At 46.0% G+C, this 26,527-nt stretch overlaps 1 protein-coding gene and 1 long non-coding RNA gene across 5 annotated transcripts in view; one reads left to right on the forward strand and one right to left on the reverse strand.

Moving 5' to 3' along the window:
- The window catches only part of LOC119954908, a 46,247-nt gene extending 31,817 nt beyond the window's left edge, over positions 1–14,430 (reverse strand). Inside the window, exons 1-3 of the long non-coding RNA XR_005458336.1 lie at positions 14,370–14,430; positions 4,071–4,177; positions 394–527 (exon numbers count right to left, since the gene is read on the reverse strand). This is a non-coding gene — a long non-coding RNA (uncharacterized LOC119954908). The remainder of the gene's footprint in view (positions 1–393; positions 528–4,070; positions 4,178–14,369) is intronic.
- LOC119954872 (protein only RNase P catalytic subunit) overlaps positions 1–26,527 on the forward strand; it is a 125,408-nt gene that overhangs the window by 81,340 nt on the left and 17,541 nt on the right. For 3 of the 4 annotated variants that reach the window (XM_038780482.1, XM_038780497.1, XM_038780508.1), the window contains exons 5-6: positions 14,349–14,497; positions 24,389–24,584. In XM_038780482.1, the coding sequence (XP_038636410.1) occupies positions 14,349–14,497; positions 24,389–24,584 (345 nt within the window). Of the gene's footprint in view, positions 1–14,348; positions 14,498–17,602; positions 17,685–24,388; positions 24,585–26,527 lie in introns of those variants that run through there. The other variant, XM_038780488.1, reaches the window with a different exon arrangement.

Below are 26,527 nucleotides of genomic sequence, written 5' to 3' on the forward strand. Positions count from 1 at the left end.
TTGGAGTCATTCTCACACTGGAAAATTATCACGAATGGTACCTGGGGTTATTGCTTGGAGATTGATGATTGGAACACATCAGAATTAATCTTGCATGAATTCTGCACTGTAAATTCTATGATGAATGCACTAATAACAAGGCTTCAGATTGCCTTTATCGTTACTGAGATGCTTCTTACGTCTCTCAGCTATGCATTCTTCCTGTGGTAATACAAATTCCTCATGGGTGTGCTTTAATCGGTCCCCCCAGTGCTGTGATCCACTCTTCCCAGAAATCCCAATAGCCCTCCCAGCAGCGTCTTTTAATAGTTTCACTTTCTGCTGCACCTTTGCTTGAGGCTCAGGCAGCTGGCCCTCTGTTTGGTTTGGTAGCTCCCAGGGCGAAATACTGACCTTGTAGGACAGCAGCTGGCAAAATATGAACACGTGTCCCACAACCGGCCGAAGTGGGATTGTCCACGTATTCAGCCCCGGCGGCCGGCATTTTACTGCCTGCACAGAATTCCTGCTAAATAGTCTGTTGGAGGCTAGGGAGAAAGGGAAACAAAAAGTCAAAAATTTATCGTAACATAGGAGCCATCCAATAAAGAGCTACAAAGGTTAATCAGATTTTCTAGATCTGTAGTGCCTCTACAACCCTTTCTCAAATTAGTTGCAGACCCCACCATCTTTTAAGTGAAAATATTTCTCCTCAAGCCTCCTCTAATCCTTCTACCAATAACTTTAAATCTATGTCCCCCTCATTATTGACCTGTCTGCGAATGAAAATATGTCCTTCCTTTCCATTCTAACTAGGCCCCTTAGACACCTCAATTTAATTTCCCCTTTGCTTCCTCTGCACCAAAGAACACAACCCTAGCATGTCTAATAATTAATTATTGCTTAAATCTCCTCAAAGTTCTCCTCTTTGTGGTCACATCCTTCCTGTAATGTGATGACCCCCCCCCCCCCCCAAACTTTATATGGTACTTTAGCTGTGGTCTAACTAATGATTTATAGACTAAAATAAAAGCAAAATATTGTAGATGCTGGAAATCTGAAATAAAAACTGAAAATGCTGGAAAAACACAGCAGGTCTGTTAAGCCTGTTTTCCAGCATTTCTGTTTTTATTTCAGATTTTCAGCATCCACTGTATTTTACTTTTATTTTGGTTTTGTATGGATTTGAAACATTCAGTTGGTTTCTCTCTCCACAGATATTGCCAGACCTGAGATTTTGCAGTATTTTTAAAAATTATGTTTTATATAGTTCTCACGTAACATTCCTGACTATGTAGCACAGGGCTAATTCGCTGGCTTTGAAAGCAGACCAAGGCAGGCCATCAGCACGGTTCGATTCCCGTAACAGCCTCCCCGAACAGGTGCCGGAATGTGGTGACTAGGGACTTTTCACAGTAACTTCATTTGAAGCCTACTTGTGACAATAAGCGATTTTCGTTTTGTTTTGTTTCGTATGTTCAATGCCATGCCGGCTGATTCTCCAAAATGGAGACAAAGAATTCACGCCAATGCGTTTCACGACCAGCCTCCCTTCCTGGCGCCAAATGGATGCCACGCCAATCCGCGCATGTACAGTTGGGCCCCGCCAACCTGCGCATGCGCGAGGGACTTCTTCAGTGCGCCAGCCCCCACTCAACATGGTGTCGGTGTTCAGGGGCCGGCCGCGCAGGAAAGTAGGCATGGGGGGGGGGAGCCGGCCCGCCGATTGGCAGGCCCCGATCGCGGACCAGACCCCATCGGAGGCCCCCTCACCCCAGGGACGGAGTCCCCATCTCCTCTTCTCTCTCCTCTCCCCCCCCCCCTCCCCCCCAGGCCGCCCCCCCGACCCTTCATGCAGAGTTCCCGCTAGCAGCGACCGGGGTGAACGGTGGTGGCGGGACTCTGTCGTATCCGCGCAGCCGCTCGGCCCATCGAGGCCAGAGAATCGGTGGCCCCACTGATTCCAGCGGCTCAGTTGTGCAGGGGTGTACAAGACAACCGGAAGAGCAATAGTGCTAGATGATTCAATAGTTAGGGGAATAGATAGACATTTCTGTGGCCACGAATGTAAATATTGGTATGTTGCGATGCCTAGGTCAAGGATGCCACTGAACTGCTGCAGAGCATGACGGGGAGAGGCTGGACAGTCAGCAGCCATGATACACATTGATACCAACAGCATAGGCAGAAAGAGAGATGTCCTGCAATCAGAATTTTGGGAGCTAGGTTGGAAATTAGCAAGCAAGACCACAAAAGTAGTAATCTTAGGAGTACCCCCAGTACCATGCGCAAGTGAGTAGGGAAATAGGATAAAGAGGATGAATGTATGGCTGGAATGCTTGTGCAGGAGGACATTGGGACCAGCTCTGGGGAAGATGGGACCTATACAGGCTAGATGGGTTCTACCTTAATAGAGACACAACTGAGATCTTTTTGGGCATTTTGCTACTGCTATTAAACTAACTTTGTAGGTGTATGGGGAAACAAGAAAATATAAGAAAGGAATGCCAAGGTTCACAATGCTGCGATATAGCAATAGAATAGGGAATAGTAAGTAATAGGTGGGGTCAGAGTAAGGGAGAAAATAATAAAGTCTAAATCAGGATTAGAGGGCATGAATGTGAATGCTTAGAATGTGGTTAATAAAAATGGTGAGTTACGAGATCACATTACTTTTTCTGAGTTACAAAGGCAGAGCTCAGAGTGTGGACAGGGGCGAACCTCCTAATCCAGTTCCTTGCCTGCTCCAAAAACCAATTCAAATTCAAATTGAATCCAATTCATGGTCCCCACAAGAGAGACATACCAGCTCTGAGCCAAAAGGCAGAGCAGATACTACACTTGATCTTAGCCGACATCTGGAAATATGATGTTGTGGATCTAATAGAGACCTGGCACAAAGAAGTGTTAAATATGCCTGGATACACGGTGTTCAGGAAAGTTAGGAAAGAAAGAAAAGGGAGAGGAGTGGTGGTATTGATTAATAGAAACATTGCAGAGCTGAGAAAGAGGATGGAACAGAGGGGCCAAGGACAGAATCTATTTGGCTAGAGCTAAGGACCAAATATATTGCTCGGTGTAGTCTACAGGCCCCAACTAGTGGAAAGGATGCAGCAGAACAAATTTGCAAGAAAATTATAAAGAGATGTAAAAATTAGAGTTGGTAGCGACTGGCATAGTAGTAGTGTAAAGGGCAGAGAGAGGAATGAGTTCCTATAATGTGTTCAGGAATACTTTCTGCAGCAACATGTTTCTAATTCAATGAGAAAGAAGGCAATGCTAGGCTTTGTTCTTGGGAATTAACTTGGTCCGTGGATCAAGTGTCAGTAGAAGAACATTTAAGCAACAGGAATCATTGTACCATAATGTTTAGGCTGACTATGGAACAGGGTAAATAACTACCCAGAGTAAAAGTAGTTAGCTGGGGTAAAGCCAACTTCAATGGGGTAAAAATAAATCTGGGCCCCATAAACAACAGTCAGAGGTTGGCAGGAAAAATGGTAACTACAGTGGGCTACATGCAAAGAAGAGATATATTCCCTTGAAAGGGAAAGGTAGGGCAAGCAACTCCAGAGCTCCCTGGATATCAAAAAAGATAGAAATTAAAATGAGCGAAACAAAATATGCTCATGACAGGTAGAAAATACAATTGAGAAACCAGGCTGTATATAGAAGGTTCAGATGGAAGATGCAAAAGTAAATCAAAGAAACAAAAATGAAATATGAAAAGAGGACTGGCATCTAACAAAAAAGGGAATCTCCAAAGTCTCCCATAGGCATCTAAAATAGTAAACGGGTAGTCAAAGGAAGAGTAGACTCCAGGGATCAAAAGGGGGATTTACACATGGAGGCAGCAAGCATAGCTGAGTTATTAAATGAATACTTTGCACCTGTCTTCATCAAGGAAGAAGATGCTATGCAGGCAATGGTGAAAGGGGAAGTAATTCAAACATTACAAGGTTATAAAATTGATACAAACAAGATCTAGGATAAGTTGTTAAGGCACCAAGATTGGATGAGATGCATTGAATGATATGGAGTGAAGTGAGAGTTGAAATTGCAGAGGCTGTAGTCATAATGTTTCAGCCTACCTTAGACTCTGGGGTGGTGCCGAAGGACTGGAGAATTCCAACATTACACCCTTCAAATAAGGATGTGAAGATTAGGCCAGCTGATTGAACTGGTTGTGGGAAGACTTCTAGAAACAATAATTTGGGACAACATTAACAGCCCCATTGGCAAATGTAGGTAAATTAGGGAAAATAAGCTTGAATTTCTTGAGAGTAAATCATGTTTAACTAACTTCTGGAGGGCGGCACGGTGGTGCAGTGGTTAGCACTGCTGCCTCACAATGCTGAGGACCCGGATTCGACCCAGCCCCGGGTCATTGTCCATACAGAGTTTTTGCATTTTCCTCATATCTGTGTGGGTCCCTCACATCAACCTAAAGATGTGCAGGGTACGTAGATTGTCCATGCTAAATTGCCCCTTAATTGGAAAAACAAATGAATTGGGTACTTTAAATTTAAAAAGAAAAACTATTTGGAACATTTTGAAGAGGTGACAGTGAGGGCTGCTGAGGGCAATGCTGTTCAAGTGGTATGCATGAGCTTCCAAAAGGCATTTGCTATAGTACCACGTGAACAAAGTTATAGCTCAAGGAATAAAAGGGACAATAGCAACATGAATATGAAATTTGCAAATAATGGTTAATGGATATTTTTAGGCTGGAGGATGGTTTGCTAATGGCGTTCCCCAGGCCATGTTGGGACCCTTGCTCTTCGAGATATATATTAATGACCTGCATCTTGATCTAGAGGGCACAATTTAAAAACCTGTGCATGATATGAAACTTGAAAGCATTGTGAACTATGCATTGTGAAACTAGATCTTTCCAACCTTTTTGTCTGGTGTAATATAATTCATTTTTCTTGTTTACATAGAACATAGAACAGTACAGCACAGTACAGGCCCTTCGGCCCACAATGTTGTGCCGCCCATTTATCCTAATCTAGGGTCAACGTAACCTACACCCCTTCAATTTACTGCTGTCCATGTGCATGTCCAAGAGTCGCTTAAATGTCCCTAATGACTCTGACTCCACCACCTCTGCTGGCAGCGCATTCGAAGCACCCACCACTCTGTGTAAAGAACCTACCTCTGATATCTCCCCTATACCTTCCTCCAATCACCTTTAATGTTCCCTCGTTAGAGCCATTTCCGCCCTCCGAAAAAGTCTTTGGCTATCCACTCTATCCATGCCTCTCATCACCTTGTACACCTCTATCTTTTTTTAAAATAAATTTAGATTACCCAATTATCTTTTCCAATTAAGGGGCAATTTAGTGTGGCCAATCCACCTACTCTGCACATTTTTGGGTTGTGGGGGCGAAACCCACGTAGACACGGGGAGAATGTGCAACACCTCCACCCTATCCCATAACCCAGTAACCCCACCCAACACTAAGGGCAATTTTGGACACTAAGGGCAATTTATCATGGCCAATCCACCTAACCTGCACATCTTTGGACTGTGGGAGGAAACCGGAGCACCCGGAGGAAACCCACTCACACACTGGGAGGATGTGCAGACTCCGCACAGACAGTGACCCAAGCCAGAATCGAACCTGGGACCCTTGAGCTGTGAAGCGATTGTGCTATCCACAATGCTACCGTGCTGCCCACAAATACTGTTGTGTATTTCCCTAAAAACAATTGTTCCCACTTTATGCTTCAGCTCCTGTCTAATAGCAGTATAATTTCTCCTCCCCCAATTAAATACCTTCCTATACTGTCTGTTCCTATCCCACTCCATGACTATGGCAAAGGTCAAGGAGTTGTGGTCACTGTCACCGAAATGAAATGAAATGAAAAATGAAAATCGCTTAATGTCACGAGTAGGCTTCAATGAAGTTACTGTGAAAAGCCCGTAGTCGCCACATTCCGACGTCTGTTCGGGGAGGCTGGTACGGGAATTGAACCGGGCTGCTGGCCTACCTTGGTCTGCTTTAAAAGCTAGCGATTTAGCTCAGTGTGCTAAACCAGCCCCTCACACCGAGACATCTGACACCTGGCCTGGTTCGTTGCCGAGCACCAAGTCCAATATGGCCTCCCCCCTAGTCGGCCTATCTACATATTGAGTCAGGAAACCTTCCCTGTACACACCTGACAAAAACTGCACCATCCAGTCAATATGAGGGAAGTTGAAGTCACCCATGATAACAGCTTTGTTACTTGTGCACCTTTCCAAGATCTGCCGCCCAATATGTTCCTCTATCTGTCTGTTGCTATTGAGGGGTCTATAGAAAACTCCCAATTAAGTGACTGCTCCTTTCTTATTTCTGACTTTCACCCATACTGACTCAGTAGACAAACCCTCCATCAACTTTTCTGTAGCTGTGATGCACTCCCTAATTAACAGTGCCACGCCCCCTCCTCTTTTACCTCCCTATTCTTCTGAAAACATCTAAACCCCGGAACATCTAACAACCATTCCTGCCCCTGTGAAATCCATGTCTCCAGAATTGCCACAACATCATAGTTCCAAGTTCTGATCGATGCTGTAAGTTCATCTCCCTTATTCCTGACACTCCTTGCATTACAACAGACACACTTTAACCCATTCCACTGAGTGCAACTTTGCCCTATCAACTGTCTATCCTTCCTCACAGATTCTTGCCTACTATTTCTACCTGTTCAACAGCTGCCCTACACTCTGATCCATAGCTCTGGTTTCCATCCCCTGCCAAACTAGTTGAAACCCTCCTGAAGCGCTCTAGCAAACCTCCCACCCAGGATATTAGTGCCCCTCCAGTTTAGGTGCAATCCATCCTTCATGTACAGGTCCCACCTTCCCCAGAAGATATCCCAATGATCCACATATCTGAAGCCTTTTCTCCTGCACCAGCCCTGTAGCCACGTGTTCAGCTGCACTCGCTCTTTGTTCCTTGCCTCACGTTCAGGAACGGCATCGGTAGCAATCCTGAGATCACTACTTTGCTTGTCTTGCACTTTAGCTTCCAACCTAACTCCCTAAAATCACTTTTTAGATCCTCATCCCTTTTCTTAGCTATGTCGTTGGTGTCTATGTGCACCACGACTTCTGGTTGCTTCCCATTCCCCTTAAGAATCCTGTAGACTTGATCCGAGACATCCCTGGCCCTGTCACCCGGGAGGCAACATACCTTCCGGGAGTCTCGTTCGCGACCACAGAATCTCCTATCCGTTCCCCTAACCATTGAGTCTCCTATCACTATTGCTTTTCTATTCTCCCCCCTTACCTTCTGAGCCATAGAGCCAGGCTCAGTGCCAGAGACCCGGCCGCGAGGGCCTTCCCCCGGTAGGTCACCCCCCAAAAACAGCATCCAAAGCGGTATACTTGTTTTGAAGGGGAACTGCCACGAGGGATCCCTGCACTGTCTGCCCATTTATTTTCCTTCCCCTGACTGTAACCCAGCCAATTTTGTCCTACACCTTGGGTGTGGCTACTTCCCTGTAACTCCTCTCTAACGCGGTCTCTTAGGAGCTGGAGTTGGGTGCACTTCCCGCAGGTATAGTCAGTGGGAGTTTGTACATTCTACACGTGTTTGCATAGGTCAGCCCCCACAACCCAAAGATGTGCAGGGTAGGTGGATGGCCATGTTAATTTCCCCTTAATGGGGGGGGGGGGGGGGGGGGGGGGGGGGGGAGATTTGGGTAATTTAAAATTTTTTTTTAAGTGTCTTAATGGAGGAAAGTACGGTAGAGAGGTATAGGAAGGGAATTGCAGAGCAACTGAAGGCATGGGCACCAATGGTGGATGGATCAGTAATAATTGGGAATGCACAAGAGGCCAAAATCAGAGGAGCACAGGAACATCAGAGGGCTGTGGGGTTGTTGGAGACTAGGGGTGGGGGGGGGGGGAGACCATGAAGAGATTTTAAAGCAAAGATGAGGATTTTAAAATGAAGACATTGCTTGATCAGGAGGCAATGAATGTCAGCAAGTACAGGGGATGTAGTGAAACAGGATTTGCTGTGAGTTAAGACAGAAGCAACAGAGTTTTGGATGACCTCAAGTTTATAAAGGATAGACTGTGGGAGACCAGCCAAGGCTGCATTAGAATAGGTGAGCCTAGATGTAACAAAGGCATACATAAATGAGAATTTCAGCATGGATGAGCTGAGATGGTGTGAAGTCCAGCGATGTTACGGGTCTGAGAATAGTTGGTCTTAGTGGTGACATGAAGCCGGGAGCTCATCTTGGGATCAGATGTGACATCAGGATTGTGAAGACCCTGGCTTAATCTCAGACTTCCAAGGAGAAGGATGGAATTTATAGTTAGGGAGAGAAGTTTGAAGCAGGGACTGAAAATAATGGTTTCAGTCTTGCCAATATTAAAGGAAATTCTGCTCATCCGATACTGTCGGATAAGCAGTTTGATGGTGGGGGAGTTGAAAGCAGTGGTGGTAAAGTAGAGCTGGGTGTTATCAGTGTACATGTGAAAACTAATGCCATGTCTTTGAATAGTATCTCCAAGGGTCAGCATATAGATGTGAAATATGAAGGAGCCAAGATGACAGTGGAAAGGTGTCGAAGGAGGATGGTGTGGTAAACTGAGTCAAAAGGCTGCAGATCAATTGAGAAGGAGGGAAAGTTTATCTTTGAGACAGTCACATAGGGTATCATGTGTGACTTTGGTAAGAACTGTTTTGTTCCTACAAAAGGGTGGAAACCTGATTGGACGGATTCAAACATTGAGTTCTGGGAAAGATTTGGAACAGATTTGGGAGGTGACGACACATTCAAGGACTTTGGATAGAAAAGAGAGGTTGGAGATTGGATGGTAGTTTGCAAGGACGGGAAGGTTTATGGGTTATTTTTTTCAAGGACAGGAGTGGTGTTAGCAAACGACTGTTTGTATGGAGTTTGCACTTTCTCCCCATGCCTGCGTGGGTTTCCTCCGGGTGTTCTGGTTTCTTCCCACAGTTCAAAGATGCGCAGGTTAGGTGGATTGATCATGCTAAAATTGTCCCTTAGTGTCCAACGGTTAGGTGGGGTTACGGGGATAGGGTGGAGGTATGGGCTTAAGTAGGGTGTGCTTTCAAGGGCCAGCGTAGAGGCCCATACTGTAAATTGCATGTATGTATGTATGTGTGAAAGGGGCGACACCTGAAGAGAGATTATGGTTTGCGACATTGGCAAACATGGGGGCTAAAAAGGGAAGTTCTGTGTTCAGCAGTTTAGTGGGAATAGGGTGATGGGAAAAGGAAATGTCAAAAACAAGACGAGCTCAGAGAGGGCATTGTGGAGAGAAACTAGAGAATGATGCAAGTTCAAAGCTAGGATAAGGAGGAACATTGAAGGAAGGAATAACAGAGTTTTGGATAACCAGGAGGGTTAGTAAAGGGAGGGATGTGGCAGAAACGTCTGGTTGGATTGTCAAGTTATGACAACAATCCTTGTTGAAGGTGAAGATGGAGATACAAAGATTGTCTTTAGTCAAGGAAAGAAGAAACCGTGGGATTTGCTGTGCATTCCAAGATGATGCTGGGAGTTTCAGTGAGCAGTTGTAATTGACAAGAGTAAGACACAACGGTGTTTTAAGTGGCCCAGCCAGCCATGAACAATTAATTTACTCTAATTTGTTTAAAACTGCTTACCATTCATACAATTAGCAGAGTCAACATGGTTTTATTATGATTTTCTAAATGTCTGCCACTACTCTCTTAATAATGGATTCCAGCATTGTGCCAATGACAGATGTTAGGCTAACTGGCTTATAGTTTCCTGTCTTTTGTTCCTTTCTTGAATAGAAGATTTCCATTTACAGTTTTGTAATTGTCTAAGACGTTTCCAGAATCTTGGGACTTTTGGTAGATTACAACCAAAGCATGTAGCCATTTATTTAAGACCTTGGGATGCAGGCTGTTGAGTCCAGGGGATATGTCAACACTTAGTCCCCATTAGTTTTCCTGGTTTTTTTTCTCTACTCCTACTAATTGTTTTAAATTCTACCCTCCTCTTTTCTCCTTGATTTTCTACTATTATTAGGATAATTTTAGTCTTTTCTACCATTAACATAAAATCCTGTTGGGTCTCTGCTATTTTCTTGTTTGTCTTGATTGGAAAGAGGCAGACCCTAAAACAGTGATAATTCCTTGTTTAAAAAGCACCTTGAGACATGTTTAAGATGCAATGAGTGGCTGGTTAAGTGCTTTTTGAAAAATATATCAGTGACTTGGACACGTTGGCTCATTTGGAGTACTTGAAATTCTCTTGATAGATATCAATAATGTCAGTGTATGGTATGGTAACTTTAAAGTGCCAAGAATTTGAGTTGCATTTCTCAAGTCCAAAAAGGCCAGTCATGATGTAGAAACACCATGTGAATTGTTCTTCATTTAATAATTCATTACAAGTTAGGTTTCATGGCAAATATCAATTTTACATTGTTTTGCCTTGCAGCCCACTATTCATGTTCCTAAATAAATGGAAATTTTTCATCAAACTTGTATTTCCATCACCGATTTAGTTCTCTGGTGATGAGTTGCACTTTACACCATAGTGAAGAGTTTACTTTCCATCTCTGTCTTGCTGTCTGAAAACGGTACTTTCCCCTGAGTATCTTTAAATGTATCACTAACTGCAGCATGTCACGGTGCACACATGAAAATTGAAAGGGGCCAATTTTGAATTTGGTCTACCATGCCGCAGAAACCACCAGCCTTTACCCAGCATAGATCAGGCTGTGATTTTGATGTATTTGTCTTATTTACTTGGACTGAAAAGCTGTGGTGTGCCCAATGGATGTCCCAATGTCAGTGCCCTAGCCACCAGCAGCAGGGGAGGCGGGGAATTGGGTGGTGAGAGTCACAATCATGGAAATTGAGATCCCTGTCTTGCAACATTCCAGATTATTTTTGTGAACATCTTCAGCCGCATCGCTTGGTGGGAATGTGCACATGATCTGAATAGTTCCGATTTAAAATGGCTCGAGTTGCATAGTAAAAGAGGCTGCCACTTGAAGCAGGATCCTTTCAAAATGTCAGTAACCACTTCATCAAAGACTCCTGATACGTTACTGTCCTGTGGCCTTATCGCTAGATCATATAAGTGGGACTTCCGAAAGCGACCATGGAGTGAGCGGTCGCTCACGCTTATGGTGGTCTTTATGTGGCTTTTAAGCCGGATTGTTGCAGAAAATTTGTAGAGAAAGGGTGTAGAGGCAGAAACAGAAGAAAGGGACCCCCAGTTTATGGAGCTGCGGCCCAGAAGTCATCGGAAAAGAACTAACCAGGCAGTGGTGGTGAGTGAGGACTGGACAGCACGCGTGGAGATGGCGGAAGAACAGGGTTGGATCCCGTCAGCTCAGTGGTCAATGGACCAGTTGGTGAGTTTCTTAATTGAGAAGTTCACCCCACGACGGAAGGAGAGTGTGGAGGACCTGGCTCGGGCAGTGGACTCGATCAAGGCGGTGGTTGAGCGCGTAAAGACTAAACTGGTGGCCCAGGATCAGGCGATCCAGAGGTTGGAGGAGATGGTGGGGAGCATGAGGACCAGCCCACCTCGATGGCAGCAGAGATTGGGATGCTGCGTGACCAGCAGAAGAGGCTGCTGGAGAAAGTGGAGGACCTGGAAAATCGTTCTCGGAGGCAGAACATTCGGGTCGTGGGTCTGCCGGAGGGAATCAAAGGATCGGACACTGGTGCGTATGTGGGGAAGATGTTGCAGAAGCAGCTTGGGGAAGATGCGTTTGATCTGGAGGTGATCGGGCCCACAGGGCATTGATGCGCAAGCCCCAGGGGGGTGAGCCGCCAAGAGCGATGGTGGTGCGATTACATTGGTTCCTGGACAAGGAACACATTATGAGGTGGGCCAGGCAGATGAGGCGATGTACGTGGGAGGAATGTCGAGATCTGGGTGTATCAGGACCTGGGAGCAGAGCTCGCAAAGAAGAGGGTGAGCTTTAATAAGGTCAAGTCGGCCCTGTACAAAAAGGGCATAAAGTTTGGACTACTGTACCTGGCTCACCTTTGGATGACTTGTGGGGGCTGAGAGTGGGATTTTGGCTTGTCGGAGATGGCAGCGGACTTCATGAAGACTGACAGGGAAGGAGGGTCTTGAACTTTGACTGGAGGACTGAACTATATTTTGTAAACTTTCGATCTGTGCTGTTTGGACTTATTTCGGGGGTTTTGCTTGTTTCTTATGGGGGTTGCCAGGCTACCTGGGAGGGCTAGTTCACGGAAGCAGAGTGGGGGGTGAGCTGAAGACTGAGGTGAGGGGATGGGAGCGTGGGTGGGGGGGTTGGGTGGGAGGGGGAAGGGGGTTGGGTGGGGGATGGGGTGGGTGGGGGGATGGGTGGGAAACTGAAATGAAAATCGCTTATTGTCACAAGTAGGCTTCAAATGAAGTTACTGTGAAAAGCCCCTAGTCGCCATATTCCGGCGCCTGTTCGGGGGGGGGGGGCTGGTACGGGAATTGAACCGTGCTGCTGGCCTGCTTGGTCTGCTTTTAAAGCCAACAATTTAGCCCAGTGTGCTAAACCAGCCTAAGACACAGACACGGGGAGAAGACAGACAGTCTGCACATTCTCCCCGTGTCTGCATGGGTTTCCTCTAGGTGCTACGATTTCCTCCCACAAAGTCCTGAAAGATGCAAGATTAATTGTAAATTTTAAATCCAAGGTGGATAGATATTTGGTTTCTAAAAATATTATGATATAATAGGGGAAAGGCAGATGCATGTGTTAGATTGCAGATCAGCCATGATTTTATTGGAAGGAAAAAGGCTTGAGGGGCTAAATGGTCTATCCCTGTTTCTATTTTAGATTTATTGAAAGCAAAAATTAAGAGTAACATAAAGTTTATATAGCAATCAATGCATTTGGCTGCAAGATTTCTAGCATCTCCTCAAAACAAAAATAATAATATTGATACTTCGCTAACTCTCCTAAGAATAGTAAAACTGGACCAGCATCTATATTGCTTATACACGAGGGTTTGTCCATTAACATTAATTCTCATGGCTTTTTTATGGGCCCGCAAGAATTGGTAGCAAAAAACTTGAATTTACATACAACTTGTAATGTGCCCTACATCCCAAGTGACATTGCAAAGTAATAAGAGGAATGGATGCCAAGCCATGGGAAATGGGTGAGAAAAGATGAACTCAAAAGAATAGATTTTGAAATTATTTTGAAGGAAGGCGGAGAGATGAATCTGTTTTAAAATAGAATTCCAAAGAAGACTGAAAGCTCTATGACGGATCTTAGTACGAAGGAAGGGAGAGTCACAAGATCCCAGTGGCAGAGGACTGGTCCCACAGAACAGAAATATTATTTGGTTACTGAGTAACATCACAGTATTTTATAATGGCACTTAAAACAATCATGAGAACACTTCTATGCCACGTTACTGCAGGTATTGGACAGCAGAGGCTTGAAATGGCTTCTAGCAAGTAACATTCACATCATACAAGTGCCAGGCAGCGATTGTCACCAATAATAAAAATTCCAACTACTTTCCCCCACTTTCAACAGCACTTTCGTTATTGATCAGACGTTTAACTACACGGACTACAAAAGGAGGGAGAGGATGAGTATGCTAAGGGCTCATGCAACAGAGAAACGCAACACCATTCAAGACAGAGCAATTTGCTTGATTGCACCCCCACACTCCCTCTATCGCCAACACACCATGACTGAATATGAACTCTCTATCCATGCATTGTAAGACTCTCCAAAGTTTCTCTGACAGCAATTCCCACACAATGTCTATTGCCGATAACGGTAACAGCAGCAATGCCATGATAAGGCCTTGCTGACTTGGATAAATATTGCTATTCTGGGTTAATATTCTGGAACATAACCTCATGAACTGTTGTGGTGTAGGATTAAAGTCCATCATCACCTTTTGAGGGGAACATCCTGGATAAAAATAAATTTTCAAAATAGTATGTCACTGATTTAAACCCTGTACCAAGGTGCAATTATGTTGGCCTTCTACAAAAGCTGATTATAAAAATTAAAAACAAATGTAAAAAATTGCATTCTATACTGGAGTTCCATCATAATTTCTCCCGGAAAGTACCATCCAAAACATCCACTAACGTTTTGGGTGATAAAGATTTTGATAGTACAAAGAAGAGCATAAGCTGATACAGTTAGTGGTATATGTGCTTGACATTCAGTGCTTTCCAAATACCGCCTTTGCAAGTTTCATAACTTCCTACGTGGTATTGCCGCAGGGCCCAGATCATTGCTCCCTTATCAAAAGAAGAAAAAATACGTCTATATCTGTAATGGCGATTCATAACACCTTAAATATTGTTCAATTATTAAATAGAAAACTATAACTTTATAATTTGCAACATGTTTTTCAACACAGCTCCTTGATGTAGTTTCTCACCTTGCACGTCAAAACCTGCGTCTCCTTGTCCTTGGACGCAAGCACATGCTACGGGGAACAGCCAGCTGGAACAAAGGTCACATGGCTGTTATACAGAAGTGTGCTGACTGCTTCTTCACAGAAAATATGTAAGTCAAGAGGATGTTCCATGTAGTAATTAAATAAGGAAACTCAAGAAAATGCTTTCTTGGTCTTTTCGAAAAATGAATAATTGCGATATACTTATTTGGAATTGCAGAGAGGCCAAAGCCTTGTGTACTATTTCTAATCCTGTTTATTTTATATTCTTTTCAAAGTCAGGGTAGCGACCGTGTTTTGGTGTTGGGAGGGTGGCGGAGTAATCAGTCACGCGTTCCCAATCGCGGGAGAAGTGCCCAACAGCCAAAACTGGCTTTTAAAAATGCCGGCCGTCCCGTTCATGCGTGCCCCCTCAGGTGGATTCAGCAGTGCGCAGGCCGGGAGCCCAGTGGGCAGACTGGCTCCTGACGTCAGCGCGCTGTCCCAGTCCCGTCGCCTCCTGACATCAGTGTGCTGTTCCAGGACCAAATTTCTATTTTAAAAACGTCAAAATTTTCATGCCAGAAGCTGTGGCAGAGAACAGGTCATGCGCCCAGGCCACACACTGACGCCATGCACCCTGTGCTTCAGTGGTTTGAGAGAGATTCCTCCATTTTGTAGCTGCCAAGCAAGCAAGGCAACAGGAGTGTGAAGAATTGAAAATGGATCATCTTGTAATAAGGAAGAGAGGGCCAGAGACACAAACAAGCCTGGATCTCACAATTAAATTTACTGGAGTGCTGCTCATGAGAGCCCACTGCAGGACAAAGCAATGTTGGTGTGAGCTCCAGGACCCCTGGTGAACAACCCATTAAAAATAAGCAGAAATCAGGAATAAAGCAGTACAGAGATGATTTCTTGAGGCTTCATTAATTATGCCAATGCAAATCAGGATGCAAGGCCCATGTGTGTTGTATGCAAGGAAGTACTGGCAAATTAAAGTTTAAAACCCTCAAAACTTCAATGGTATTTGAAGACTAAAAATGGCGGCTTTGAGGACAAACCACTTGATTTTTTTCAAAGGATGCAGCGAGAACCTAAATCATTAGGTCCTTAGCAGAAATGTAACATTGCATGACAAAGCACGTGTGATTGTGAGGACCAAGCAGGCTCACCTGTCTCATTAAAAGTAAACGAAAATGGTGGGTTGTGAAGGTCGGCCGGCATGCGGCCGACGTGGGTCCTGAAGGTCGCCCAATTGGTAACGGTCCTGGGGAATGGTCTCAGGCTTGCAGTTTATAAACCTATTGCCTTTCTTTTATAAATCCGATACAGCTTGTACTGCGTGATCAACGATAACCTCCATATGTTTTTCTTGATCAGTTATCCTTATTAAACACTCAGCCTGGTATGATAAACATATCTAAGAATGTTATATCTTTGAGTTTGCTGTAAAGGTATTGAGGTGCTCACACTTTGGATTCGTAAAACGCAGAGTTTTTATTAGATGTGTTAGCATACAATTTAAGGTGGAGAACTGAAGCTCGAGCAAACACTCTGCTGATATCACTAAGATCACGAGATGCTTCGCCTGGAGGGATATATTCTCTGGTACATAACACCCTTCTTTAGTCCAACAACAACTGCTTAACATTTTTACAACAGACCCACTTATGCATTATGAATGAAAATCGCTTATTGTCACGAGCAGGCTTCAAATGAAGTTACTGTGAAAAGCCCCTAGTCGCCACATTCCGGCGCCTGTTCGGGGAGGCTGTTATGGGGATTGAACCGTGCTGCTGGCCTGCTTGGTCTGCTTTCAAAGCCAGCAATTTAGCGTTGTGCTAAACAGCCCCTGCTGTTTCTATGCACATTATCTCTATGCACATATTTACAACTCAAAAAAGACTGTCAATGTCTATTCCTTTTAGGTTGTAATCAATGTTCTGGAACCTGGCTACTGGAGACCTAAGCAGTATCCTCTTTCCCTACAGTAGATGGTAGTGTGACAAATCAAAATGTGTCTGCAGTTTCTTCCTGAACAGCAGCATTGCTGGTGAACTCTTGTTGCTCTGACTTGTGATATTAGATGGCACGTGGGTAGCACAGTGAGTAGCACTGTTGCTTCACAGCTCCAGGGTCCCAGGTTCAATTCCCGGCTTGGATCACTTCTGTGCTGAGTCTGCATGTTGTCCCTGTGTCTGTGTGGGTTTCCTCCGGTGTTTCGGTTTCCTCCCACAAACCCGAAAAGACGTGCTGTCATGTAATTTGGACATTCTGAATTCTCACTCTGTACCCAGAGCAGGCGACTAGGAGCTTTTCACAGTAACTTCATTGCAATGTTAATGTAAGCCTACTTGTGACAATAAATATTATTATTATTATTATTATATACGTGTGTGCTGGCAATAGTGAAGACCATCTTTGGAACTTACTAGCTGCTAAAGAAGGAATACCTTTGAATGGCCCAAAGACTGTCGTCAAGGGTCGTTAGTCCATCAAAAAAGCAAAACGATTGCCTGGGGCGGACTGGTGGAGGCCTGGAACATGGCTTGAGGCGGGCCCAAAAAAGGGGATGACTGATCGGCGGGGGGGGGTGGGTGGGCAGGCAATGAGCCCCTCAACTAATCTGATCACCTGGAATGTTCGAGGGTTAAATGGGCCGGTGAAGACGGCATGTGTGTTCGCGCATCTTAGGGGACCGAAGGCGGATGTGGTAATGTTGCAGGAGACGCACCTTAGAGTAACTGACCAGATTAGATTGAGGAAAGGCTGGGTCAGTCAGGTTTTTCACTCGGGACTAGACTCAAAGATTAGAGGGGTCACAATTCTGATCAATAAGCGGGTGGTGTTTGAGGCGGGTGGAATAGTCTCGGATGTGGGAGGTCGGTACATTATGGTCAGTGGGAAGCTAGAGGTGGTGTTAGTAAGTGTGTATGCGCCAAATTGGGATGATGTGGAGTTTATAAAGAGGATGCTGGGGAAGATACCGGACCTGGATTCGCACAGATTGGTCATGGGAGGGGACTTCAACACAGTTATTGACCCTGGCTTGGACCGGTCAAGCTCGAAAACGGGCAGGGTGCCAGCAATGGCAAAGGAATTAAAAGGGTTCATGGAGCAGATTGGGGACGGGGTGGATCCATGGAGATTTGGGCAGCCAAGGGTGAAGGAGTTCTCCTCTACTCACACGAGCACAAAGTATACTCTCGGATTGATTTCTTTATTTTGAGCAGGGCCTTACTGGCAGGGGTGATGGACACTGGGTATGCGGCGATCACAATCTCAGACCATGCTCCGCGCTGGGTTGACCTGCAGGTTAGTAAAGACAGTAACCAGCTCTCGTACTGGAGGTTAGATGTGGGATTTTTGACCGACGAAGGGGTGTGCGCACGGCTGAGGAAATGCGTTCAGAACTACTTGCAGGTCAACGACACGGGGGAAATTTCAGCAGCGGTGGTCTAGGAAGCACTGAAGGCGGTGGTCAGAGGGGAGCAGATCTTGATACGGGCCCATAGGGAGAAGGTGGACAGGTCAGAGACGGACCGACTGGTAAAGGAGATACTACAGATCGATAGGAGGTATGCGGAGACCACAGAGACAGGGCTTTTAAGGGAATGGCGGAGGCTACAGGCGGAGTTCGGCTTGTTAACCACAGGGAGGGCGGTGGAGCAGCTGAGAAAGGCGAGGGGGGGGGCGACCTATGAGCATGGAGAGAAGACCAGCAGAATGCTTGCACAGCAGCTTAGAAAGAGGGAGGCAGCCAGCGAGATAGGGAAAGTAAATGACGGAGACGGGAACCTGTTTGGATATTCAGCAGGGGTGAATAAGGCGTTTAGGGATTTCTACAGTAGGCTGTACAGGTCGGAACGCCCTACGGGGCCGGGTGGTGTGAGGCACTTCTGTGGGGGGGGGTGCTGAATTTCCCAAAGGTGGACGGGGAGCTGGTAGTAGGACTGGGGGCCCCAATCGGGTTGGAAGAGATTGTGGAGGGTCTGAAGGCTATGCAGTCGGATAAAGCCCTGGGGCCGGCCGGGTACCCAGTGGAGTTTTATAAAATGTTGTCTGGGATATTGGGGCTGGTGTTGATGAGGATGTTCAATGAGGCAACGGAAAGAGGGTGCTGCCCCCGACGTTGTCACAGGCCACGATTTCGTTGATTCTGAAGCGGGACAAGAACCCAGAGCTGTGTATGTCCTACAGGCCGATATCCCCGTTGAATGTAGATGCCAAATTGCTGGCCAAAATTTTGTCCTCCAGGATTGAGGATCGTGTTCCGGACGTTATTGGGGAGGACCAGATCGGGTTTGTTAAGGGTAGGCAGTTGGTGGCCAATGTAAGAAGGTTGTTAAACGTGATCATGATGCCCCCGGTAGGTAGGGAGGTGGAAGTAGTGATAGCAATGGATGCAGAAAAGGCTTTTGATCGGGTAGAATGGGATTATCTGTGGGAGGTACTGGGATCGGTCGGATTTGGGCGGGGCGTTATTGACTGGGTCAGGTTGCTGTATCAGGCTCCTGTGGCAAGTGTACGGACGAATAGGAAAATGTCAGACTATTTCAGACTGCACCGGGGGACGAGAGAGGGATGCCCCCTCTCCCCACTGTAGTTCGCACTAGCTATAGAGCCGTTGGCAATTGCTTCCAGAGCCTGAAGGGGCTGGTCCGGGGGAGGGAGGAGGAGGAGGGGGTGGTGTGGTGTGGAGCACAGAGTCTCGCTCTATGCAGACGACCTGCTTCTGTATGTATCGGACCCAATAGAGGGGATGGAAGAAATCATGAGGATTCGAGGAGAATTTGGCCGGTTTTCGGAGTATAAGCTAAATATGGCTGGGAGGGTGCAGACGGTGAAGATGACGGTCCTCCCGAGATTCCTGTTTGTATTTCAGTGTCTCCCCATCTTTATTCCGCGGTCCTTTTTTAGATGGGTAAACAAAGTGATCACTGGCTTTGTTTGGGCGGGCAAGACCCCGCGAGCAAGGAAGGCAATGCTTGAGCAGAGTCTGGGAGAAGGCGGCTGGCGCTGCCAAATTTTAGTAACTATTACTGGGTGGCGAATATAGCCATGATCAGAAAGTGGGTGGTGGGGGAGGGGTCGGCATGGGAGCATATGGAGGCAGCTTCATGCCAGGGCACCAGTCTGGGGGCATTGGTAACTGCGCCTCTGCCGTTCCCGCTGGCACGGTGCTCCACCAGCCCCGTGGTGGTGTGCAGCCCTGAGAGTCTGGGGCCAGTGGAGGTGGCATGTGGGAGCAGTGGGAGCATCGGTCAGGTCCCCAATCTGTAATAATCAGCGGTTTGCCCCAGGAAGTATGGATAGGGGGTTCCGGATATGGTGGAGAGCAGGGATTGAGAGGATGGGGGATATGTTTATAGAGGGGAGCTTTCCGAGTATGGAGGACAAGTTTGGGTTGGCGAGGGAAAACAAATTCAGGTATCTGCAGGTGCGGGAGTTCCTACGTAAACAGGTGTCAACCTTCCCGCTCTTACCGCTAAGGGGGATTCAGGGCAGGGTAGTTTCCAGAGGGTGGGTAGGAGAAGTGAGCGTCTCTGACATTTACAAGGAACTAACGGGGTCGGAGGAGACGTAGACCGAGGCGCTGAAGCGCAAGTGGGAGGAGGAGCTGGGAGGAGAGATGGAGGACGGTCTATGGGCGGACGCGTTGAGTAGAATCCACGCGAATTTTTAAATAATATTCCACTGGAAACCCATCCGGCCCTGCCACCTTCCCCAATGCATCCTCCCAATCGCATCCTTTATCTCCTGCTCCACTATTGCTCCTTCTAATGTAGCCCTGTCCCCCTCCCCTAGCCTCGGGTACTCCAACCCATCTAGAAATTCCTGCATCTCACGGTCTCCCCCGGATGACTCTGTACAACCTCTCACAAAACTCCTCAAAAACCTTGTTAATCAGCTCCGGAGCCACCACCAACTTCCCTGCCCTATCTCTCACCAGAAGAATTTCCCTTGCTGCTGCTTTCCTCCGGAGCTGACCTGCTAACATACTCCTTATCTCCATGTTCAGAAACTGTGCCCCTTGCTCGTCTCAGTTGGCGCACCGCCTTCCTGGTGGACAGTTGGTCGAAGCTCGCCTGTAGTTCCTTCCTCTTTCCCAGCTTCGCTGGGTCCCCATCTTCTGCATAACTCCTATCTACCTCAACATCTCATCTATTACCCTCTGCCACTCAAACCTCTTCTCTTTGTCCACCCTGACCTTAAACAAAATTACCTCACACCTCACCACCGCCTTTAGAGCCTCCCAGACAACTATCTTCGACACCTCACCCGTACAGTTGAACCCTACATATTCCTTAATTACCTTTTCAATTTTCTCACAGAACACTTGGTTCCCAAAAGCCCCACATCCAGTTTCCACCCCGGCCTCTGCGCTACCCCCTCCTCCAGTACCATATCCATCCAGTGTGGAGCATGACCTGACACTGCAATTGCCGAGTATTCCAACCCCTTGACCCCAGCCAGCAAAGCCTTTCCCACCACAAAGAAGTCGATCCGTGAGTATACCTTATGGACTGCTGAGAAAAACGAATACTCCCGTTCCCTTGGATGCAGGAACCTCCAAAGGGTCCACCCCTCCCATTTCCACCATTAGCCCAGCCAGCTCCTTCGCGCCCCCTGATGGGACCAGCGAGTGCGGCCGTGATCTATCCAACCTTGGTTCCTGCACCAAGTTCCAGTCACCCCCACAATCAGCTCATATGTGTCCAAGTCGGGAATGGCCCCGAACACCTTCGCGAATCCCACATCATCCCAATTGGGACTCTATACACTTAACAGCGCCACTAATCTCCCCTCCAGCGCCCCTGGTCACAATCACACATCTACCCCCCTTGATCTGCCTCCACCTTCTCCATCTGGAAGTGTACCCTTTTGCTGACCAACACCGCTACCCCTCGAGCCCTTCCATCAAATCCAGAGTGAAACACTTGACTAATTCATCCCTTTTTAAGTCTCACCTGGCCCTTCACTCTCAAGTGAGTCTCCTGCAGTATTGCCACATCGGCTTTCAAACTTTTAAGATGCGCAAGCACTCTTGACCGGACCTCCTAGCCCTCTCACGTTTCATGTGACTATCCCTACTGGGGGGCTCTTCCCCACCCCCCCCCCTACATTTCCCCCTGAAAAAACATCTCCCAGCATCAATCCCTTCACCCCCCTCTCGCTCGCCTCGTAGGCCCATTGAAGCCTGCTATCCAGGCTCCAGTGTCTGCAGCCTTCCTCTCACTTCACCTCCATTCACTAGCTGACTTTAGTTCATAGATCATAGAACAGTACAGCACAGAATAGGCCCTTCGGCCCTCGATGTTGTGCCGAGCAATGATCACCCTACTCAAACCCATGTATCCACCCTATACCCGTAACCCAAACAACCCCCCCTTAACCTTACTTTTTTTAGGACACTACGGGCAATTTAGCATGGCCAATCCACCTAACCCGCACATCTTTGGACTGTGGGAGGAAACCGGAGCACCCGGAGGAAACCCACGCACACACGGGGAGGACATGCAGACTCCGCACAGACAGTGACCCAGCCGGGAACTGAACCTGGGACCCTGGAGCTGTGAAGCATTTATGCTAACCACCATGCTACCGTGCTGCCCTAGTTAGCTAGCGCGGGTGGCTCCCCCCGGCAAGATATATCGTCCCCTTCCACCCAGTCCCAGAGAAAGAAAAAAACAAAACCAACAATCCAACCCATACATTTCACTAACATATGATTTAACCGTCGCTACACAGAACGCCATTCAACACAACCATTAACTTGAACTCTGTAACAATGCAAAGAAAAGTAAATTACAATACACATTAAAAAGAAAGTTGTAGCATTTATACATTTTCTAGCTGCTCAAACACAGTCCACAGTCTCTCTTCCAGTTCCGCTCCTCACGTCTGTCCCAAGCCTTCTGCCCTCACGAACGCCTCAGCCGCCTCCGCTGTCTCAAAATAAAAGTCTTTGGCGTTATACGTTACCCTCAGCTTCGCCGGGTACACCATACCAAATCGCACCCCTTTCTTGTCCATACTGCCTTCACTCGCCTAAACGCCGCTCGTCTTTTTGCCAACTCCACCGTCAAGTCCTGGTAGATCCGAACCGCAGTACCATCCCACAACACCTCACGCTTCTGCTTCACCCAGCTTAATACCTTCTCCTTCATGCAGAACTTATGGAAGCAGATAATTATTGTTCTTGGCAGCTCATTCACTTTGGGCTTCGGCCTTAATGACCGATGAGCTCAGTCTAGTTCTCACCCTCCCCCATCAGCTCCGCCAACTTCTTAGCAAAGTATTGTGTTGGCCTTGGGCCCTATGTGCCTTCGGGCAAGCCCACAATTCTCAAATTGTGCCGCCTTGAGCGGTTCTCCAAGTCTTCGAGCTTTGCTCGGAGTCCTCTGTTGACCTCCACTATCCTCTGCAGCTCGTCCCCCATTGAGGTGGCCTGGTCGCTGTGCCATGACACGGCCTTCTCTACTTCCTTCATCTTCTCGCCCTGCTCTCTCACCTCGGCCGATGTCGTTGCCACCCTCACCGGGGCGATTGCCTTCTCTACCAATGACTTCAATGCGACCACCACCTCCTTCCTCAAGGCCTCCATGTGCCTCACTAACTGCTTTTCCAGCTCCACCGCCATCACCTCGGTCATCTTTGCCACTGTAAGTAGTGTGGCCCTGCCTTGCGGTTCGGCCTCCTCCATCTTGTCAGCACTTTTGCTCGTCCTCTCATTCAACGGCGAACCCACGTTTCCTCCTTTCTTCGACGCTACTCTTTGCATCCTTTAGCGGCTTATTGCTTTTCCTTTTCTTTTCTTTCCCCTTCCACCCTCCTGTCCTTCATCAATCTGAATTTTTGTTTTTGGAAAAAAACAAATTTTTCTTCCTTCACACACAAAACAAAAAGGGGCGAAAAAGGGGAGAAAACAAAACTTTCACCAAACTTCTTTAAACCTTCTTTCTCTTCTCCTCTACATTCCTCCAGAGCTCCCCTGGGACCGTTCTTCAGCTTTCTTACTTCATCCTAGGTGGGAGCCATCCGATGTGGAACACCCCACCTACATCATGACCTGGCCTCTGGTCTGCCGCCTCGCCCTCCTTTAACTTCGCCCCCCACTGCTCCGACCTCCGCATCGTGCTGGGCCCAGTGCCTCAGCCCCTGCTGCCCGACACTGACGCGGGGTTCTTCGCCAGTTTTTAAACCGGCCCCGCTAGGTGCCCATGACAGCCCCAAAGGCAGACGATAGTCGGGAGGTGAATGGTGACTCGGGGAAATCGCCGCAAATCGTGCCCACCGGCGGGAGCTCTTCTTGCTGCGGCCGCCCTGCTCACATACGCCACCGGAAGTCCCAGCATTTTCTCTTTTGGCCTCTACAGTATCTGGCTGACCTTGAGTGTTTCCATTAATTTGAAAAATGTCTTTCAAGAATTGCAGGAATCAAATAAATTTGTGATACCAAGATGCTACATGTTTCATGAATGACCAGACATTGCTGATAAATGTGCCACTGTTTGGAATGCTGCACAATTCTATGAATTCTGGAGTTTACTGCCCAACCTGTATGAATATATCCTCTCATCTGTTTATTAATGGCCAGCCCTGTGTTCGGACTGTGTAGGTAAACCATTTCATTTTGGGCAAGCTTTTGTCAAAACACATATTAAAACCACTTGTGTCAAAGTCCTTTTTTGAGTTAACCAAATAGCCGCAAAATCCTAAACCATGACAGTCTTATACAGCCGTTTTATTTTTCTGCATAATTCCATAAAACTAGATTGCTCCAAACATTGCCTGTAATAGTTCAGATTAGTATCTTAGATTTAGTGCCTTTAGGCTATTTCAGGGAGAACAGAAAATTTGGACAAACACCTGACCTAGACCACCAAAATTGAAGAAACATCTAAATTTCTGTCTTAATTGCAGTTTAGTAAATCGGAAATGCATTTGTAAGATGAGTTGTGTGTATATTTGCAGTGCTAATTTATCATGATTTCTTCTGCTTTCTTTTGATCTAGTTCTGAAGATGATCCTTTTCTGTTATATGCAACTATGCATTCAGGCAATCATTGTAAGTTCCTTAGTAGAGACCTCATGCGGGATCATAAAGCTTGTTTGTCTGACAAGAACACCCGAAGACTGTTCTTCAAGTGGCAGCGTGGACATCAGCTTGTGCTGTCAAGGTATAATCCAGGGCATAAGATGAAATTTGAGGTGAGAGGCACACTTTGAACAGAATTTAGATGTACAAAGAATGCAGTATAATCTTTTTATCAGAAAATATTGCATGTGTAGATTTTAAAGAGGGTAATTTATTCATCCATGAGTTATTTACTGAAACCACATTTGGTTCAGAAGTGTGAATCAAGGCAAAGTATATTCTGAAAAGGAACTGTGTTGTCAAAATTGATTTGAAACCCAAATTATTACAATCCAAGCTCTGACGAGGTGTTTTTTTCACATTTAACTCCCAGAGATAAGAACTTGCATTTCCTGAAAAGTAACTTGGGATAGTATGCCTTGATCAAGCAATAGGCCATTAGATTTCTGAATGTTTGTGAAACGTTTTCACTACATACCATATTGCTTCTGATAATTATTACTATCAGGCAAACCAACCTCTTTCCCATCAGATTGAATGAACAAACAAGTTTATTTCCAAGTACAAAAAAAGTACTAAAGATGCTGGAAATCTGAAACAAGAAGAGAAAATGCTCAGCAGGTCTGGCAACTGTGGAAAGAAAAATTGTTAACTTATCAGGTTGATTACTTTTTATCATAATGGTCACGAAGGATGCAATAATTGGACACTTAAAAATAATGATAGGGTTAGGCAGAATCCCGACTGATTTATGAAAGGGAAATCATTTTTGACTAACCTGTCGGGAGTATTTTGAATCTTGTAACTAGCAGAATAGCTACGGGGGAACCAGTGGATGTGATGTGTATGGATTTTCAGAAGGCTTTCATTAGACCTCACATAGGAGGTTAGTGAACAAAATTAGAGCACATGGAATTGGGGTTATACACTGGCATGATGGATTGAGAATTGGTTAACAGGCAGAAAACGAGTAGGAACAAACAGATCATTCTCAGACTGAATAAACCTTCACTGCACTCCCTCTCTAGCAAGAACATCCTTCCTTAGATAAGGAGACTAAAACTTCACACAATATTCCAGGTGTGTTTTCACCAAAGCGCTGTATAATAGCAGCAAAACATCCCTGCTTCTGTAATCGAATCCTCTCGCAATGAAAATGAAATGAAAAATGATGGCTAACATGCCATTTGCCTTCTTATCTACAGGGACTGGTGTACAGGACACCCAGGTTTCATGGCAAATTCTTCCAACTCCATCAATTTATAGCCATTCAGATAACTTTGCCTTCTTGTTTTGCAACCAAAGTCGATAACCTCACATTTATCCACATTATACTACATCTAACATATATTTCCCCACTCCTCAAGTTTGTCCAAATCACACTGAAGATTTCCACACCCTCCCACCCAGCTTTGTGTCATCTGCAAATTTGTAGATATTACATTTAATTTCTTCATTTAAATGATTAATATTTTTTTTAAAATATGTTTATTAAGAAATTTTTAATAATCAGAACAACCTGAAACAATCAAACCAAAAATACAATAGAAAGGAAACTCTTAAAAAGGCAAAAGCACACACAATTAACTTAAATTAGCTTAGCTTAAATACAAATATTAACCAAAACCCCAAACTGCTGACGGTGACTAACACCTTAAAAAAGAAAATGTATGGTTGCCATCTTAGGTAGCCCCTCTCCATCAACCTCCTGACGGTGAACATGACTTTGTCCAAATGCAGAAATGACATTAAGTCACCCAGCCAAGCAGAGGCACTTCCCCCAAGCAAAATTCACCTTCAGGTTATCAGTGAGGCAAAGGTGAGGACATCCACCTTTAACCCATACTATTACTGGCGAATCTGTACCCCAAATATGGACACCAGCGGACATGGATCCAAATCTACACTGTGTTTCTCCGACATGGTGTTAAAGAAAGAAGCCCAGAAGCCTATCAACTTGGGACGGGTCTCAAACATATGCATATGGTTAGCCAGCTCATGAGAACAGCCTTCACATCTATCCTCAACCTTGGGGAAGAACCCACTCATCCAGGCC

The sequence above is a fragment of the Scyliorhinus canicula genome, chromosome 2 (genome assembly GCF_902713615.1).
Source record: "Scyliorhinus canicula chromosome 2, sScyCan1.1, whole genome shotgun sequence".
NCBI classification, from domain to species: Eukaryota; Metazoa; Chordata; class Chondrichthyes; order Carcharhiniformes; family Scyliorhinidae; genus Scyliorhinus; species Scyliorhinus canicula.